Source organism: Petromyzon marinus, chromosome 79, assembly GCF_048934315.1.
Source record: "Petromyzon marinus isolate PM22_M1 ecotype Great Lakes invasive population chromosome 79, UKy_Petmar_22M1.pri1.0, whole genome shotgun sequence".
Lineage (NCBI taxonomy): Eukaryota > Metazoa > Chordata > Hyperoartia > Petromyzontiformes > Petromyzontidae > Petromyzon > Petromyzon marinus.
In genome coordinates, this window is record NC_133745.1 from 23,678,231 (window position 1) to 23,697,850 (window position 19,620).

Here is a 19,620-nt window from a genome sequence, read left to right on the forward strand (position 1 = left end):
TAGAAGAGGAGTTCCCTGTTTTATTAACGGAACGGTAGAGATCTTCTGGAAGAGGGACTCCCCTTGGAAACTGTTGATGACGGTTTGTCTTCCGGAAGATGAGTAGTTTGTTTTATTGGGATGACGGTAGAGATCTTCCGGAAGAAGGATTACCCGTGGTAATCAGTAGATGAATCTCGTTCTAGAAGAGAAGTTGCTGTTTTATTGACGGAACGGTAGAGATCTTCTGGAAGAGGGAATCCCCTTGGAAACTGTTGGGGACGGTTTGTCTTCCGGAAGACGAGTAGTTTGTTTTATTGGGTGGACGGTAGAGATCTTCCGGAATGTACTTCTGTAAGCGGGGTTGCCCTGTTTTAGTGACGGGACGGTAGAGATCTTCCGGAAGATCGCATCCCATTGGAAACGCAAGATAAATTATCTTCCGGAAGATGAGCTGTCGTTTTATTCAGCGCACGGTAGCACTCTTCCGGAAGATGAATTGACCTATTGAAATACAATGAAGAACAAACGATCTTCCGGAAGATGAGTTCCTGATTTTTATTTTTAGAATGGTAGCTATCTTCCGGAAGATGAACTCCCATTGGATGCAATGAACAAACGATCTTCCGGAAGATGAGTTCCCCCTGTTTTAGCGACGGGACGGTAGAGATCTTCCGGAAGATCTCATCCCGTTGGAAGCGATAGATAGCAATGATCTTCCGGAAGATGAGCTGTTGTTTTATTGCCTTGATGGTAGATCTCTTCCGGAAGATGAGCTGTTTGTTTTATTGACTTTTTGGTAGATCTCTTCCGGAGGATGAAGATTTACCATTGGATGCAATGGGGAACAAACAATCTTCCGGAAGAAGAGTTTCAATTTTATTGACGGGACGGTAGACATCTTCCGGAAGAGACGTGCGGCAGAACAGCCGCTTCGCGCCTTTTCGAGTCACCGGAAGTGAGGCCGATTTAATTTATTCATATTTGTGGTCCGGGCCCCGCCCCCCCCCGCTCGGCGAAATACGCAAACATTAACATAATTTAACATAGCTTTCCGCTCATTAACATAAATTATGAAGCTATATATAGGGGGGAGGGTGCGGGTCGCGAGGCGGAGGTCAGCGGAGAACTTCCGGGGCAGCCGGAATCTGAGACCGCGAGAATGGTGAGACAGAGACACAGAGACACACGGAGACACGCAGAGACACGGAGACACACAGAGAGACACGGAGACACAGAGACACACAGAGACACGCTGAGACACACTGAGACACGCGGAAACACGCTGAGACACGCTGAGACACACTGAGACACACGGAGACACGCTGAGACACACGGAGACACACAGACACGCAGAGACACGCAGAGACACGGAGACACGCGGAGACACGCGGAGACACGCTGAGACACGGAGACACGCTGAGACACACGGAGACACACGAAGACACACGAAGACACACAGAGACACACAGACACACAGAGACACACGGAGACACGGAGACATAGAGACACACAGAGACACACAGAGACACGCTGAGACACGCTGAGACACGCAGAGACACACGGAGACACGCTGAGACACGGAGACACACAGAGACACACGGAGACACAGAGACACACAGAGACACGCTGAGACACGCAGAGACACGCGGAGACACACAGAGACACGCGGAGACACAGAGACACACGGAGACACACAGAGACACGCTGAGACACACTGAGACACGCGGGGACACGCGGAAACACGCTGAGACACGCTGAGACACACAGAGACACGCTGAGACACACAGAGACACGCTGAGACACGCTGAGACACGCTGAGACACGCTGAGACACGCTGAGACACAGAGACACACGGAGACACACGGAGACACGCTGAGACACGGAGACACACAGAGACACACGGAGACACACAGAGACACGCTGAGACACGGAGACACGCGGAGACACGCTGAGACACGCTGAGACACACGGAGACACGCGGAGACACGGAGACACACAGAGACACACGGAGACACACGGAGACACACAGAGACACGCTGAGACACGCTGAGACACGCTGAGACACACGGAGACACGCTGAGACACGGAGACACACAGAGACACACAGAGACACACGAGACACACGAGACACACGGAGACACGCTGAGACACGCTGAGACACGCTGAGACACACGGAGACACACGGAGACACACAGACACGCTGAGACACGCTGAGACACGGAGACACGCTGAGACACACGAAGACACACGAAGACACACAGAGACACACAGAGACACACGGAGACACGCTGAGACACGCTGAGACACACGGAGACACACGGAGACACAGAGACACGCTGAGACACGGAGACACGCTGAGACACGGAGACACGCAGAGACACGGAGACACACAGAGACACACGGAGACACACGGAGACACACAGAGACACACGGAGACACGGAGACACACAGAGACACAGAGACACACGGAGACACACGGAGACACACGGAGACACAGAGACACACAGAGACACACAGAGACACGCTGAGACACACGGAGACACACGGAGACCCACAGAGACACGCTGAGACACGGAGACACGCGGAGACACGCTGAGACACGCTGAGACACACGGAGACACGCGGAGACACGCTGAGACACGGAGACACACAGAGACACACGGAGACACACAGAGACACACAGAGACACGCGGAGACACGCTGAGACACGCTGAGACACGCTGAGACACACGGAGACACGCTGAGACACGGAGACACACAGAGACACACAGAGACACACGAGACACACGATACACACGGAGACACGCTGAGACACGCTGAGACACGCTGAGACACGCTGAGACACACGGAGACACACAGACACGCTGAGACACGTAGACACACAGAGACACGCTGAGACACGGAGACACGCTGAGACACACGAAGACACACGAAGACACACAGAGACACACAGAGACACACGGAGACACGCTGAGACACGCTGAGACACACGGAGACACACGGAGACACAGAGACACGCTGAGACACGGAGACACGCTGAGACACGGAGACACGCAGAGACACGGAGACACACAGAGACACACGGAGACACAGAGACACACAGAAACACGCAGAGACACGGAGACACGGAGACACACGGAGACACACGGAGACACACGGAGACACGCTGAGACACGGAGACACACAGAGACACACAGAGACACGCTGAGACACGCTGAGACACACGGAGACACACGGAGACACACAGACACGCTGAGACACGTAGACACACAGAGACACGCTGAGACACGGAGACACGCTGAGACACACGAAGACACACGAAGACACACGGAGACACACGGAGACACACAGACACGCTGAGACACGTAGACACACAGAGACACGCTGAGACACGGAGACACGCTGAGACACACGAAGACACACGAAGACACACAGAGACACACAGAGACACACGGAGACACGCTGAGACACGCTGAGACACACGGAGACACACGGAGACACAGAGACACGCTGAGACACGGAGACACGCTGAGACACGGAGACACGCAGAGACACGGAGACACACAGAGACACACGGAGACACAGAGACACACAGAAACACGCAGAGACACGGAGACACGGAGACACACAGAGACACACGGAGACACACGGAGACACGCTGAGACACGGAGACACACAGAGACACACAGAGACACACGAGACACGCTGAGACACGCTGAGACACACGGAGACACACGGAGACACACAGACACGCTGAGACACGTAGACACACAGAGACACGCTGAGACACGGAGACACGCTGAGACACACGAAGACACACGAAGACACACAGAGACACACAGAGACACACGGAGACACGCTGAGACACGCTGAGACACACGGAGACACACGGAGACACAGAGACACGCTGAGACACGGAGACACGCTGAGACACGGAGACACGCAGAGACACGGAGACACACAGAGACACACGGAGACACAGAGACACACAGAAACACGCAGAGACACGGAGACACGGAGACACACAGAGACACACGGAGACACACGGAGACACGCTGAGACACGGAGACACACAGAGACACACAGAGACACACGAGACACACGGAGACACGCTGAGACACGCTGAGACACGCTGAGACACACGGAGACACACGGAGACACACGGACACGCTGAGACACGTAGACACACAGAGACACGCTGAGACACGGAGACACGCTGAGACACACGAAGACACACGAAGACACACAGAGACACACAGAGACACACGGAGACACGCTGAGACACGCTGAGACACACGGAGACACACGGAGACACAGAGACACGCTGAGACACGGAGACACGCTGAGACACGGAGACACGCAGAGACACGGAGACACACAGAGACACACGGAGACACAGAGACACACAGAAACACGCAGAGACACGGAGACACGGAGACACACAGAGACACACAGAGACACACGGAGACACGCTGAGACACACGGAGACACACGGAGACACACAGAGACACACGGAGACACGCGGAGACACGCTGAGACACGCTGAGACACACGGAGACACACAGAGACACACAGAGACACACGGAGACACGCTGAGACACGCTGAGACACACGGAGACACACGGAGACACACGGAGACACAGACACACAGAGACACACAGAGACACACGGAGACATAGAGACACGGAGATACAGAGACACACGGAGACACGCTGAGACACACGGAGACACACGGAGACACGCAGAGACACGGAGACACACAGACACACGGAGACACAGAGACACACGGAGACACACGGAGACACGGAGACACACGGAGAGACATGGAGACACAGACACACGGAGACACGCAGAGACACAGGAACACAGACACACACACAAACACAGAGACACGGAGACATAGAGACACAGAGACACACGGAGACACGCTGAGACACGGAGACAAGCAGAGACACACGGAGACACACAGAGACACAGGAACACAGACACACACACAAACACAGACACGGAGACATAGATACATAGAGACACGGAGACACACTGAGACACACTGAGACACAGATAGAGACACACAGAGACACACGGAGACATAGAGACACAGAGACACGGAGACACACTGAGACACAGATAGAGACACACGGAGACACAGATAGAGACACACGGAGACACAGACACACAGAGACACACAGAGACACGGAGACAGAGAGATATAGAGACACTGAGACACAGAGAGACACAGTGAGACACAGAGAGACACACAGAGACACTGAGACAGAGACACTGAGACAGAGACACTGAGACAGAGACACTGAGACAGAGACACAGAGACAGAGACACACAGAGAGAGAGACACACAGACAGAGATACACAGACAGAGACACAGAGAGACAGAGACACACAGGGACACGCAGGGACACGCAGAGACACGCAGAGACACACAAAGACACAGACACAGAGAGACACAGAAACACAGACACACACAGAGACACAGAGACACACAGAGACACGCAGAGACACAGACATTGAGACACAGAGACATTGAGACACAGAGAGAGACACAGAGAGAGACACAGAAACACTGAGACACACTGAGACACACAGAGACAGAGAGAGACACACAAAGACACAGTGAGACAGAGAGAGACACACAGAGACACGCAGAGACGCACAGAGAGAGAGACACTGAGACAGAGACATATAGACACACAGAGACACAGACACACAGAGACACAGACACGCAGAGACACACAGAGAGAGACACTGAGACAGAGACACATACAAACAGAGACACACGGAGACACATAGAGAGAGACGCTGAGACAGAGAGACACAGACACACAGAGAGAGACACAGAGAGACACACAGACAGTGACAGAGACACAGAGAGAGACAGAGAGAGAGAGACACAACGACACAGTGAGACACAGAGAGAGACACGCAGAGACACGCAGAGACACGCAGAGACACAGAGAGAGAGACACTGAGACAGAGACACATACAAACAGAGACACAGACACACAGAGACAGAGACACAGAGACGCTGAGTCAGAGAGACACAGACACACACAGAGACACACAGAGAGAGACAGAGAGACACAGAGACAGAGACACAGAGACACAGAGACGCTGAGACAGAGATACACAGAGACACACAGAGAGAGACACGGAGACAGAGAGAGACAGCGAGACAGAGAGAGACAGAGACGCTGAGACAGAGACACACAGAGACACACAGACACTGAGACAGAGATGCTGAGACAGAGAGACACAGACACACAGAGACACACAGAGAGAGACAGAGACAGAGAGACACACAGAGACGCTGAGACAGAGAGAGACACAGAGACACACAGAGACACTGAGACAGAGACACAGACAGAGACGCAGAGAGAGACACACACATAGACACAGAGAGAGACACTGAGAAAGAGACACAGATACACACAGAGACACAGAGACACACAGAGAGAGACACGGAGACAGAGAGAGGCACAGAGACAGAGAGACACACAGACGCTGAGACAGAGAGACACAGAGACACACAGAGACACACAGACACTGAGACAGAGAGACACAGACACACAGAGAGAGACGCTGAGACAGAAAGACACAGAGAGAGACACGGAGACACACAGAGACACACAGAGAGACAGAGAGACACACAGAGAGACAGAGAGACACACAGAGACACAGATACACACAGAGACAGAGAGACACATATAGACACACAGAGAGAGACACACATAGACACACAGAGACACACATAGACACACAGACAGAGAGACACACAGAGACACACATAGACACACAGAGACAGAGAGACACACATAGACACACAGAGAGACACACACAGACACACAGAGACAGAGAGACACACACACACACAGACACACAGAGACAGAGACACACACAGACACACAGAGACAGAGACACACAGAGACAGAGAGACACAGAGACAGAGAGACACACAGAGACACACATAGACACACAGAGACAGAGAGACACACAGAGACAGAGAGACACACATAGACACACAGAGACAGAGAGACACACAGAGACAGAGAGACACACATAGACACACAGAGACAGAGAGACACACATAGACACACAGAGACAGAGAGACACACAGACACACAGAGACAGAGAGACACACAGAGACACACATAGACACACAGAGACAGAGAGACACACATAGACACACAGAGACAGAGAGACACACATAGACACACAGAGTCAGAGAGACGCACAGAGACATAGAGACACACAGAGACACACAGAGACAGAGAGACACACATAGACACACAGAGACAGAGAGACACACAGACACACAGAGACAGAGAAACACACAGAGACAGAGAGACACACACAGACGCAGAGAGAGACACACAGAGAGAGACACTGAGACAGAGACACAGATACAAACAGAGACACAGACACACAGAGACACGGAGACACATAGAGAGAGACACGGAGTCAGAGAGACACAGCCACACAGATACGCACAGAGACGCACAGAGACACACAGAGACGCTGAGACAGAGACGCTGAGACAGAGACGCTGAGAGAAACAGAGAGGAACACACAGAGACACACAGAGACACAGAAACAGAGAGGGACACAGAGAGAGACACAGAGACACACAGAGAGAGACAGAGAGACACACAGAGACACAGAGAGACAGAGAGACACACAGAGACAGAGAGGGACAGAGACACACAGAGACACACAGAAACAGAGAGGGACACAGAGATAGACACACAGAGAGAGACACACAGAGACACAGAGAGAGACACAGAGACACAGAGAGAGACAGAGAGACACGCAGAGACACACAGAGACACAGTTAGAGACACAGAGAGCGACACAGAGAGAGACACAGAGAGAGACAGAGAGACACACAGAGACACACAGAGAGACAGAGAGACACACAGAGACACAGAGAGAGACACAGAGAGAGACAGAGAGACACACAGAGACACAGAGAGAGACACAGAGACACAGAGAGACACACAGAGACACACAGAGACACAGAGACACACAGAGACACAGAGAGAGACAGAGAGACACAGAGACACAGAGAGAGACAGAGAGAGACAGAGAGACACACAGAGACACACAGAGACACAGAGAGAGACACAGAGACACAGAGAGACACACAGAGACACACAGAGACACACAGAGACACAGAGAGAGACAGAGAGACACGGAGACAGAGAGAGACACAGAGAGAGACGCTGAGACAGAAACGCTGAGACAGAGAGACACAGACAGAGACGCAGACACACACAGACAGAAACACACACAGACAGAGACATACAGAGTCACGGAGAGACACAGAGACAAAGAGAGACAGAGACAAACAGAGACACAGCGACACACAGACGCTGAGACAGAGACGCTGAGACAGAGACACACAGAGAGAGACACGGAGACAGAGAGACACAGAGACAGAGACACAGAGAGGCATGGAGACAGAGACACAGACAGAGATGCACACAGAGACACACAGAGAGAGACACTGAGACAGAGACACAGATACACACAGAGACACAGACACACAGAGACCCAGAGAGACACACGGAGACACACAGAGAGAGACACTGAGACAGAGACACAGATACAGAGACACAGACACACAGAGACACGGAGACACATAGAGAGAGACACGGAGACAGAGAGAGACAGCCACACAGATACGCACAGAGACGCACAGAGACACACAGAGACGCTGAGACAGAGACGCTGAGACACAGAGAGACAGACACACAGAGAGACACAGACACACAGAGAGACACAGAGAGACACAGACACACACAGAGACATAGATAGACACAGAGACACAGAGAGACACGCAGAGAGACAGAGACACAGAGAGACAGAGACACAGAGAGACACAGAGAGACACACAGAGACACACAGAGACGCACAGAGACACACAGAGACGCACAGAGAGACACGGGGAGACACGGGGAGACAGAGACACGGGGGAGACAGAGAGAGACACTGGGAGACAGAGAGAGACACGGGGCGACATGGTGGAAACAGAGAGAGACACGGGGAGACACGGGGAGACACGGGGGAGACACGGGGAGACACGTGGAGACAGAGAGAGACACGGGGAGACAGAGAGAGACACGGGGAGACAGAGAGACACGTGGAGACACGGAGGAGACACGGGGGAGACAGAGAGAGACACGGGGAGACAGAGAGAGACACGTGGAGACAGAGGGAGACACGGGGGAGACAGAGAGAGAGACACCGGGGGAGACAGAGAGAGACACGGGGAGACAGAGAGGGAGACACGGGGAGACAGAGAGACACGGGGAGACAGAGAGGGAGACACGGGGAGACAGAGAGAGACACGTGGAGACAGAGAGACACACGGGGGAGACACGGGGGAGACACGGGGGAGACAGAGAGAGACACGGGGAGACACGTGGAGACAGAGAGAGACACGGGGAGACACATGGAGACACGGGGAGACACGGCGGAGACAGAGAGAGACAGTGGAGACAGAGAGACACGGGGAGACAGAGAGAGACACGTGGAGACACGGGGAGACGCGGGGAGACACGGGGGAGACAGAGAGAGACATGGGGAGACAGAGAGAGACACTGAGAGACACGGGGAGACAGAGAGAGACACGGGGGAGACACGGGGGAGACACGGGGGAGACACGCGGAGACACGGGGAGACACAGAGAGACAGAGACACGCAGAGACACACAGAGAGAGACACTGAGACAGAGACATACAAACAGAGACACAGACACACAGAGACACGGAGACACACGGAGACACACAGAGAGACACAGACACACAGAGAGACACGGGGGAGACAGAGAGAGAGACACGGGGAGACACGGGGAGACACGGGAGACAGAGAGAGACACGGTGGAAACAGAGAGACACGGGGGGGGGGACACGGGGAGACACGGGGGAGACACGTGGAGACAGAAAGAGACACGGGGAGACAGAGAGTGAGACAGGGGGGAGACACATGGGGGAGACACACGGTTAGACACGGGAGACAGAGAGAGACACGGGGAGACAGAGAGGGAGACACGGAGAGACACGGGGGAGACAGAGAGAGAGAGACACCGGGGGAAACAGAGAGAGACACGTGGAGACAGAGAGAGACACGGGGAGACACGGGGGAGACACGGGGAGACAGAGAGAGACACGGGGAGACACGTGGAGACAAAGAGAGACACGGGGAGACAGAGAGAGACACGGGGGAGACAGAGACAGAGAGAGACACGGGGGAGACACGTGGAGACAGAGAGACACGGGGAGACACGTGGAGACAAAGAGAGACACGGGGAGACAGAGAGAGAGACACGGGGGAGACAGAGACAGAGAGAGACACGGGGAGACACGTGGAGACAGAGAGAGAGACACGGGGAGACACGGGGGAGACAGAGATAGACACGGGGAGACACGTGGAGACAGAGAGAGACACGGGGAGACACGGGGAGACACGTGGAGACATGGGGAGACACGTGGAGACAGAGAGAGACACGGGGAGACACGGGGGAGACACGGGGAGACAGAGAGAGACACGGGGAGACACGTGGAGACAAAGAGAGACACGGGGAGACAGAGAGAGACACGGGGGAGACAGAGACAGAGAGAGACACGGGGAGACACGTGAAGACAAAGAGAGACACGGGGAGACACGTGGAGACAAAGAGAGACACGGGGAGACAGAGAGAGAGACACGGGGGAGACAGAGACAGAGAGAGACACGGGGAGACACGTGGAGACAGAGAGAGAGACACGGGGAGACACGGGGGAGACAGAGATAGACACGGGGAGACACGTGGAGACAGAGAGAGACACGGGGAGACACGGGGAGACACGTGGAGACATGGGGAGACACGTGGAGACAGAGAGAGACACGGGGAGACACGGGGGAGACAGAGTGAGACACGTGGGAGACACGGTGGAGACAGAGACACACGGTGGAGACAGAGAGACACACGGTGGGGAGACAGAGACAGAGTGACACACGGTGGGGAGACAGAGAGACACACGGGGGAGACAGAGACACGGGGAGACACATGGGGGAGACACGGTGGAGACAGAGAGACACGGTGGGGAGGCAGAGACAGAGAGACACACGGGGGAGACAGAGACACGGGGAGACACATGGGGGAGACACGGTGGAGACAGAGAGACACACGGTGGGGAGACAGAGACAGAGAGACACACGGTGGAGAGACAGAGACAGAGAGACACATGGGGGAGACACGGTGGAGACAGAGAGACACACGGTGGGGAGACAGAGACAGAGAGACACACGGTGGAGAGACAGAGACAGAGAGACACACGTGTTGCCTCTGTGCGTGCCGCTCGCCAGGACGTCTTTCTGATGATCCGCCGGCACAAGACGACCATCTTCACGGACGCCAAGGAGTCTACCACCGTGCTGGAGCTCAAGCGGATGGTGGGGGGGATTGTGAAGCGATCACCAGCTGACCAGCGGCTATACAAGGTCACTACTCATGATGATGATGATACTGATGATGATGATACAGCTAACACAACAAGTAGCACCACAGCAACTACAACTACACTAACACATCAACTATCACTACTACCACTACACTACTACTACTATAACTACACTAACACATCAACTACCACTACAACTACTACTAACATTAACACATCAACTACAACTGCTACTACAACTATAACTACACTAACACATCAACTACTACTACAACCACCACTACAACTACTACTACAACTACCACTACTACCACTACACTACCACTACTACCACTACACTACCACTACTACCACTACTACTACAACTACACTAACACATCAACTACCACTACTAGCAATACTACTACAACCACCACTACTACTACAATTATAACTACACTAACACATCAACTACCACTACTACCACTACACCACCACTACTACCACTAGACTACCACTACTACCACTACTACTATAACTACACTAACACATCAACTACCACTACTACCACTACACTACCACTACTACCACTACACTACCACAACAAGTACCACCACAGCAACTACCACTACAACTACACTAACACATCAACTACCACTACTACTACAACCACCACAACAACTACTACTACAACTACACTAACACATCAACTACCACTACAACTTCCACTACAACTACTACTACACTACCACTACAACTATAACTACACTACCACATCAACTACCACTACAACTACTACTACACTACAACTACCACTACAACTACTACTACACTACCACATCAACTACCACAACAACTACCACTACAATTACCAGTACAACTATAAGTACACTACCACTACAACTATAACTACACTACCACATCAACTACCACTACAACTACTACTACACTACTACTACAACTACCACTACTGCTACAACTACCACTACAACTATAACCACACTACCACTACAACTATAACTACACTACCACTACAACTATAACTGCACTACCACTACAACTACCACTACTACTACAACTACCACTACAACTACTACTACACTACCACTACAACTACCACTACAACTATAACTGCACTACCACTACAACTACCACTACCACTACAACTATAACTACACTACCACATCAACTACCACTACAACTACCACTACAACTACCACAACAACTACCACTACACTACCACTACAACTACTACTACACTACCACATCAACTACCACAACTACCACATTAACTACCACTACAACTACTACTACACTACCACATCAACTACCACTACAACTACCACATTAACTACCACTACAACTACTACTACACTACCACATCAACTATAACTACACTACCACATCAACTACCACTACAACTAAAACTACAACAACAACTACAACTATTACTACAACTACTACTGCACTACCACATCAACTACCACTACAACTACTACTACTATCCAATCTCCGACCCCCAGGAACAGGTTTGCAGATTTGCTGAGCATTTCTGTGAGGTCCTGGGGGAGGGGAAATCCCTCAGCCTGAAAAACATCGTGGCACAAAGTGAGGATGACCTTGCTGAGGCTGCGGTGCCTCAAATATTGGAAGAAGTCACCCCCTGTGAGTGGCTGGCTGAAGTGCCATCTGTTGAGGAAGTACTGAAGGCGATCCAGAGTCTGGGACCAGGAAAGGCAGCGGGCAGAGATGATCTCCCAAGCGAAATGCTGAGGGAGGGTGGCGTTTGTGCACAGACTGCCCTATACGACATCATAACAACAGTCTGGACCACTGGACGGGTTCCGCAGGATTGGAAGGATGCCCTGGTGGTCCACCTCTTTAAGAATGGGGACCGCACGGACTGTAACAACTACAGGGGCATCTCACTCCTCAGTGTGCCGGGAAAGGTCCTGGCAAGGATTATTCAACATCGCCTTGCCAGGCACGCTGAGGAGAGGCTTGCGGAGCCCCAATGCGGTTTCAGGAAAGGGCGGTCCTGCACAGATGCCATATTTTCTGTCCCTCTGCTACAGCAGAGGTGTAAGGAATTCCAACAAGACCTACATCTCTGCTTTATTGACCTGGTCAAGGCCTATGATACCATCAGTAGGCCTGGGCTCTGGGTTATTCTTCGTGCTTTCGGAGTCCCTGATCCTCTGCTCACGATCATTAAGGACCTTCATGATGGTGAGCGGGCCCGGGTAAAACTACGTGGCCAGGAGTCAGAGCCATTCCCTGTACACCTTGGGGTGCGACAGGGATGTCCTCTGGCTCCCACATTATTTAACATCTATTTTGACCATGTAGTTCGTGAAGCCTTCAATAGCTGTACCGGGGGAATCTCCATTTGGTACAGATATAATGGGAGGCTGATCGATGCCCGGGTGCGGTCAAGGGATGGCTTCCTATTGCTAAACCACGTTATGTATGCCGATGATTTGCTAATAGCTGCTCATTCAGAGGAGGAGTTGGAGATGCTGCTGCTAAGACTGGAGCGTGCCACTAAGAGATATGGGGCCTTACCATCAGCCCCACCAAAACTAAGCACCTGCCTGGGTATTTTGTACCATCGGACACTCCACCCCCACAACTCCCAATTGGTGATGGGGCAGTTGTTGAGAGAGTGGAGAGTTTCCCATACCTGGGCAGTGTGCTTATGACCGGCTTCGTTTTAACAGCAGAGGTCTCACTCCGAATCAGTCGAGCGGCAATATATTTTCATCGGTTGCGTAACGCTGTGTGGAAGCTACCTGGTCTGTCGCTCCGCACTAAGCTTCAGGTCTTCTCGGCCACGGTCATTCCCTCCCTTCTCTACGCTTGTGAAACGTGGACCCCCTTAATGGAACATCTTCACCGGTTAGAAACATTTAGGTTGACCTGCCTAGATCCATCCTGGGTTTAACCAGGCTGGATTGTGTGAGGAGCTCACAAATCCTTGAAAGATCTGGGCAAGGTCCCATCGGTGAGCTCCTCCGGCAGGCAAGGCTGCGTTGGCTGTGTCATGTAGCCCGCATGCCCAGCCACCGCATGCCGAAACAGCTTTTGTTCGGCCGGATCGAGGGGGCTAAACGGACGCGGCACGGGCTAGAGAAGAGATGGAGTGATGTGGTACAGGAGGACGTGGAGCTGAGTGGACTTGCCGATGACTGGTACCAGCGGTGTCAAGATCGGCCTCTGTGGAGGAGGCTCGTGAAGGACGCTACTGGGCAGTTGGAGGTAGTCGCCCTCCAACAACAACGGAGGGCGGAGGAGCGACGCTCACAACAACGAGCGGAGCGCCGGGTGGCTAAAGCACAGCGGGTTGGCACAGTAGGGGGCACAGGTGGTGCATCAGCCAGTCATCTCAGTCAGTCGACCCGTGGCACCTGGGTCTACCCAGTGACCTCCTGCCAGCGGGCGTTCGACACTTCACGTGGCCTCAAGGTGCACATAGCCTGGCACAAGCGCCGTGGTGACGTCACCGCCACTTAGTGGCGAATGGCGGTTGTTGTTGTGTGTGTATGTGTATGTGTGTATATATGTGTGTGTGTATGTGTGTATATATGTGTATGTATGAATGTGTGTATGTCTGTATGTGTGTATATATGTATATATGTATGTATATATGTATGTGTGTATATATGTGTATCTATGTGTGTGTGTATATATGTATATATACGTATCTGTGTGTGTCTGTATGTGTGTATATATGTGTGTATATATGTGTGTATGTGTGTGTGTATATATGTATATATGTACGTGTGTGTCTGTGTGTGTATATATGTATATATGTATCTGCGTGTGTATATATGTGTATGTGTGTGTGTATATCTGTGTGTGTGTATCTGTGTGTCTGTGTGTGTATATATGTGTATGTATGTGTGTCTGTGTGTGTGTATATATGTGTATATATGTATATGTGTATATATGTATGTGTGTATATATGTGTGTGTATATATGTGTATATGTATGCGTGTGTGTATATATGTGTATGTGTGTGTGTATATATGTGTATGTGTGTGTATATATGTATGTGTGTATATATATATGTGTGTGTGTGTGTTGCAGGAGGAGACTTTGCTGCTGGATGACTCCAAGACGTTGGGTGACTGTGGCTTCACCAGTCAGACGGCACGGGCACAGGCACCTGCTACTGTGGGGCTGGCCTTCCGCTCACCTGGTGAGGAGCGCTACTCACCACTACTACTCACCACCACTACTACTCACCACCACTACTACTCACCACCACTACTACTCACCACCACCACCATACAGACACCACCACCACCATACAGACACTCACCACTACTACTCACCACCACTACCACTCACCACCACTACTGCTCACCACCACTACTACTCACCACTACTACTCACCACCACTACCATACAGACACCACCACTACTACCATAGAGCACCACCACCATACAGACACTCACCACTACCACCCACCACTACTACTCACCACTACCATAGAGCACCACCACCATAGAGACACCACTACTACTCACCACTACTACTCACCACCACCATACAGACACCACCACTACTACTCACCACCACTACTACTCACCACCACTACTACTCACCACTACTACTCACCACTACTACTCACCACTACTACTCACCACTACTACTCACCACCACCATACAGACACCACCACTACTACTCACCACCACTACTACTCACCACTACTACTCACCACCACCATACAGACACTCACCACTACTACTCACCACTACTACTCACCACTACTACTCACCACCACCATAGAGACACCACCACCACAATACAGACACTCACCACTACTACTCACCACCACCATAGAGACACCACTACTACTACTCACCACTACTACTCACCACTACCATACAGACACTCACCACCACCATACAGACACTCACCACTACTACTCCCTACTAGTACTCACCACTACTACTCACCACCACCATACAGACACCACCACTACTACTCACCACCACCATACAGACACCACTACCATACAGACACTCACCACCACTACCATACAGACACTCACCACTACCACTCACCACCACCATAGAGACACTCACCACTACCATACAGACACTCACCACTACTACTCACCACTACTACTCACCACTACTACTCACCACCACCATACAGACACTCACCACTACCACGCTCACCACTACCGCTCACCACCACCACACTCACCACTACCGCTCACCACTACTGCTCACCACCACCACACTCAACACTACCGCTCACCAATACCGCTCACCACTACCACTCACCACTACCACTCACCACTACCATACAGACACCACCACCACTACCATAGAGACACTCACCACTACTACTCACCACTAACACTCACCACTGCCACTCACCACTAACACTCACCACTACTACTCACCACTAACACTCACCACTACTACTCACCACTACTACTCACTACTACTACTCACCACTACTACTCACCACTACTACTCACCACTACTACTCACCACTAACACTCACCACTACTACTACTCACCACCACCATACAGACACCACCACCACTACCATACAGACACTCACCACTACCACTCACCACTACCATACAGACACTCACCACTACTACTCACCACTACTACTCACCACCACCATAGAGACACTCACCACTACCATACAGACACTCACCACTACTACTCACCACTACCACTCACCACTACTACTCACCACTACCATACAGACACTCACCACCACTACCATACAGACACTCACCACCACTACCATACAGACACTCACCACTACTACTCACCACTACCACTCACCACCACCACTACCATACAGACACTCACCACCACTACCACTCACCACTCACCACTACCGCTCACCACCACCACTCACCACTACCACTCACCACTACCGCTCACCACCACCGCTCACTCTCGGCCATCGCCGCCTTGACGTTTTACCCGGCCCGCCTCTTCCCTCCGCTGCCCTCTGCCCCCCTCTGCTGCCCCCCCTCTGCTGCCCCCCCTCTGCTGCCCCCCCTCTGCTGCCCCCCTCTGCTGCCCCCCTCTGCTGCCCCCCCCCCCCAGTAGACGAGGAGTGGGAGGCCCTGCGGCTCGAGCCGTACTCCAGCCCCCCGGAGCTCCCCGACGTCATGAAGCCTCAGGATGGAGGCGGCGGGGGCGGCGGCAGCAGCAGCAGCAGCAGCAACGCCAACGAGCAGACCGTGCAGTGATGACGTGGGGGGTTAGGGGTGAGGGAGTCGCGGTGGTGGTGAGACGGGGGGGGAGAGGGGGGCGGTGAGCTAGCGGGGAAGGGGAGCCTGCAGCTCGCCCGCCCGCCCGCTCGCATACCCACACACCCACCCACCAACTCACCCACTCACTCACCCACTCACCCACCGACTCACCCACCGACCCACCAACTCACCCACCCACCCACCAACTCACTCAGCCATTCGCTCACTCACACACTCACTCAACCATTCACTCACTCACTCAACCATTCACTCACCCACCCACTAACTCACCCACTCACTTACTCAGCCACTCACCCACTCACCCACCCACTCACCCACCCACCCACTCAATCACTCACTGACCCACTCACTCACCCACCCACTCACCCACCCACTCACTCAACCACTCAACCACTCACCCACTCACTCACTGACCCACTCACCCACCCACCCACCCACTCACTCAACCACTCACCCAATCACCCACCCAATCACCCACTCACTCACCCACCCACCCACTCACCCACCCACCCACCCACTCACCCACCCACTCACCCACCCACCCACTCACCCACCCACTCACCCACCCACTCACCCACCCACTCACCCACCCACTCACTCAACCACTCACCCAATCACCCACTCACCCACCCACCCACACATCCACCACCATCACATCACCGTGTGTCCCTCCTCTCCCCAAGACTTTACCCACCGCTCGCCCCCCCCTCCCCATCCCTCCCCACGTGCCCACACAAGGGGGGTCGACTCTGCATTGTTTATCGTGTTGCAAACGCTCCCTCCCCCCTCCCTCCCACCCCTCTCCCACCCCCTCCCTCCCCCCCTCCTCCCTCCCCCCACCCCTCCCTCCCCACTCCCCCCTCCCCCTCAACTCAAGTCCCCCGCAAAATAAACAAACCTCGTTTGACAAAATAACATCCGGCTCCTCCTCACTTCTCCCGCCCCTCGTCCCTCGCCGCGGGGGTCCCTCGCCGCGGGGGTCCCTCGCCGCGGGGGTCCCTCGCCGCGGGGGTCCCTCGCCGCGGGGGTCCCCTCCAAGACACGACGGGAGACTTACTGCCGGTGGCACATGTGGAGAGGCTGCCGTTCGTCTTGTCCGGAGCCGGACCGGTCGGTACTCCGTGGACCTCTGAGTAACACAGGTCCGGTGTACCGGTACTGGTGTGTGTGTGTGTGTCTCATGGAGAGGCTGCCGTTAATCTGTCAGGAGCCGGACCCAATATCGCCTTGACCTGCGAGGTCCAGTAGACCCGTTATGGTGTGTGTGTGTCTCAAGGAGAGGCTGCCTTTCACCCGTCTGGAGCTGGACCCAATACCGCCTTGACCTGCGAGGTCCAGTAGACCGGTACTGGTGTGTGTGTGTGTCTCAAGGAGAGGCTGCCTTTCACCCGTCAGGAGCTGGACCTAATACCGCCTTGACCTGTGAGGTCCAGTAGACCGGTTCTGGTGTGTGTGTCTCAGGGAGAGGCTGCCGTTCCTCTGTCAGGAGCCAGACCCAATACCGCCTTGACCTGCGAGGTCCAGTAGACTGGTACTGGTGTGTGTGTGTGTCTCAAGGAGAGGCTGCCGTTGCTCTGTCAGGAGCCGGACCCGATACCGCCTTGACCTGCGAGGTCCAGTAGACCGGTACTGGTGTGTGTGCGTGTCTCAAGGAGAGGCTGCCTTTCACACGTCAGGAGCTGGACCTAATACCGCCTTGACCTGCGAGGTCCAGTAGACCGGTACTGGTGTGTGTATGTGTCTCAAGGAGAGGCTGCCTTTCACCCGTCAGGAGCTGGACCCAATACCGCCTTGACCTGCGAGGTCCGGTGTACCGGTACTGGTGCGTGTGTGTGTCTCTAGGAGAGGCTGCCGCTCCTCTGTCAGGAGCCGGACCCGATACCGCCTTGACCTGCGAGGTCCAGTAGACCCGTTATGGTGTGTGTGTGTGTGTGCGTGTCTC

General features: G+C 53.4%; 1 protein-coding gene across 2 annotated transcripts; it reads left to right on the top strand.

Moving 5' to 3' along the window:
• The first annotated feature begins 1,017 nt into the window (after window positions 1–1,017).
• On the top strand, window positions 1,018–18,421 carry ELOB (elongin B). 2 transcript variants are annotated; one of them, XM_032944043.2, is made up of 4 exons: window positions 1,018–1,144; window positions 11,344–11,478; window positions 15,507–15,618; window positions 17,509–18,421. In XM_032944043.2, exons 1-4 carry the CDS (start codon window positions 1,142–1,144, stop codon window positions 17,652–17,654), a joined length of 396 nt encoding a protein of 131 aa, XP_032799934.1. In that variant the 5' UTR covers window positions 1,018–1,141; the 3' UTR covers window positions 17,655–18,421. The 2 variants fall into 2 exon arrangements, with proteins under 2 accessions (XP_032799934.1, XP_032799935.1); XM_032944044.2 differs by having other exon boundaries at window positions 1,019–1,144; window positions 17,512–18,421.
• The last annotated feature ends 1,199 nt before the right edge of the window (window positions 18,422–19,620 follow it).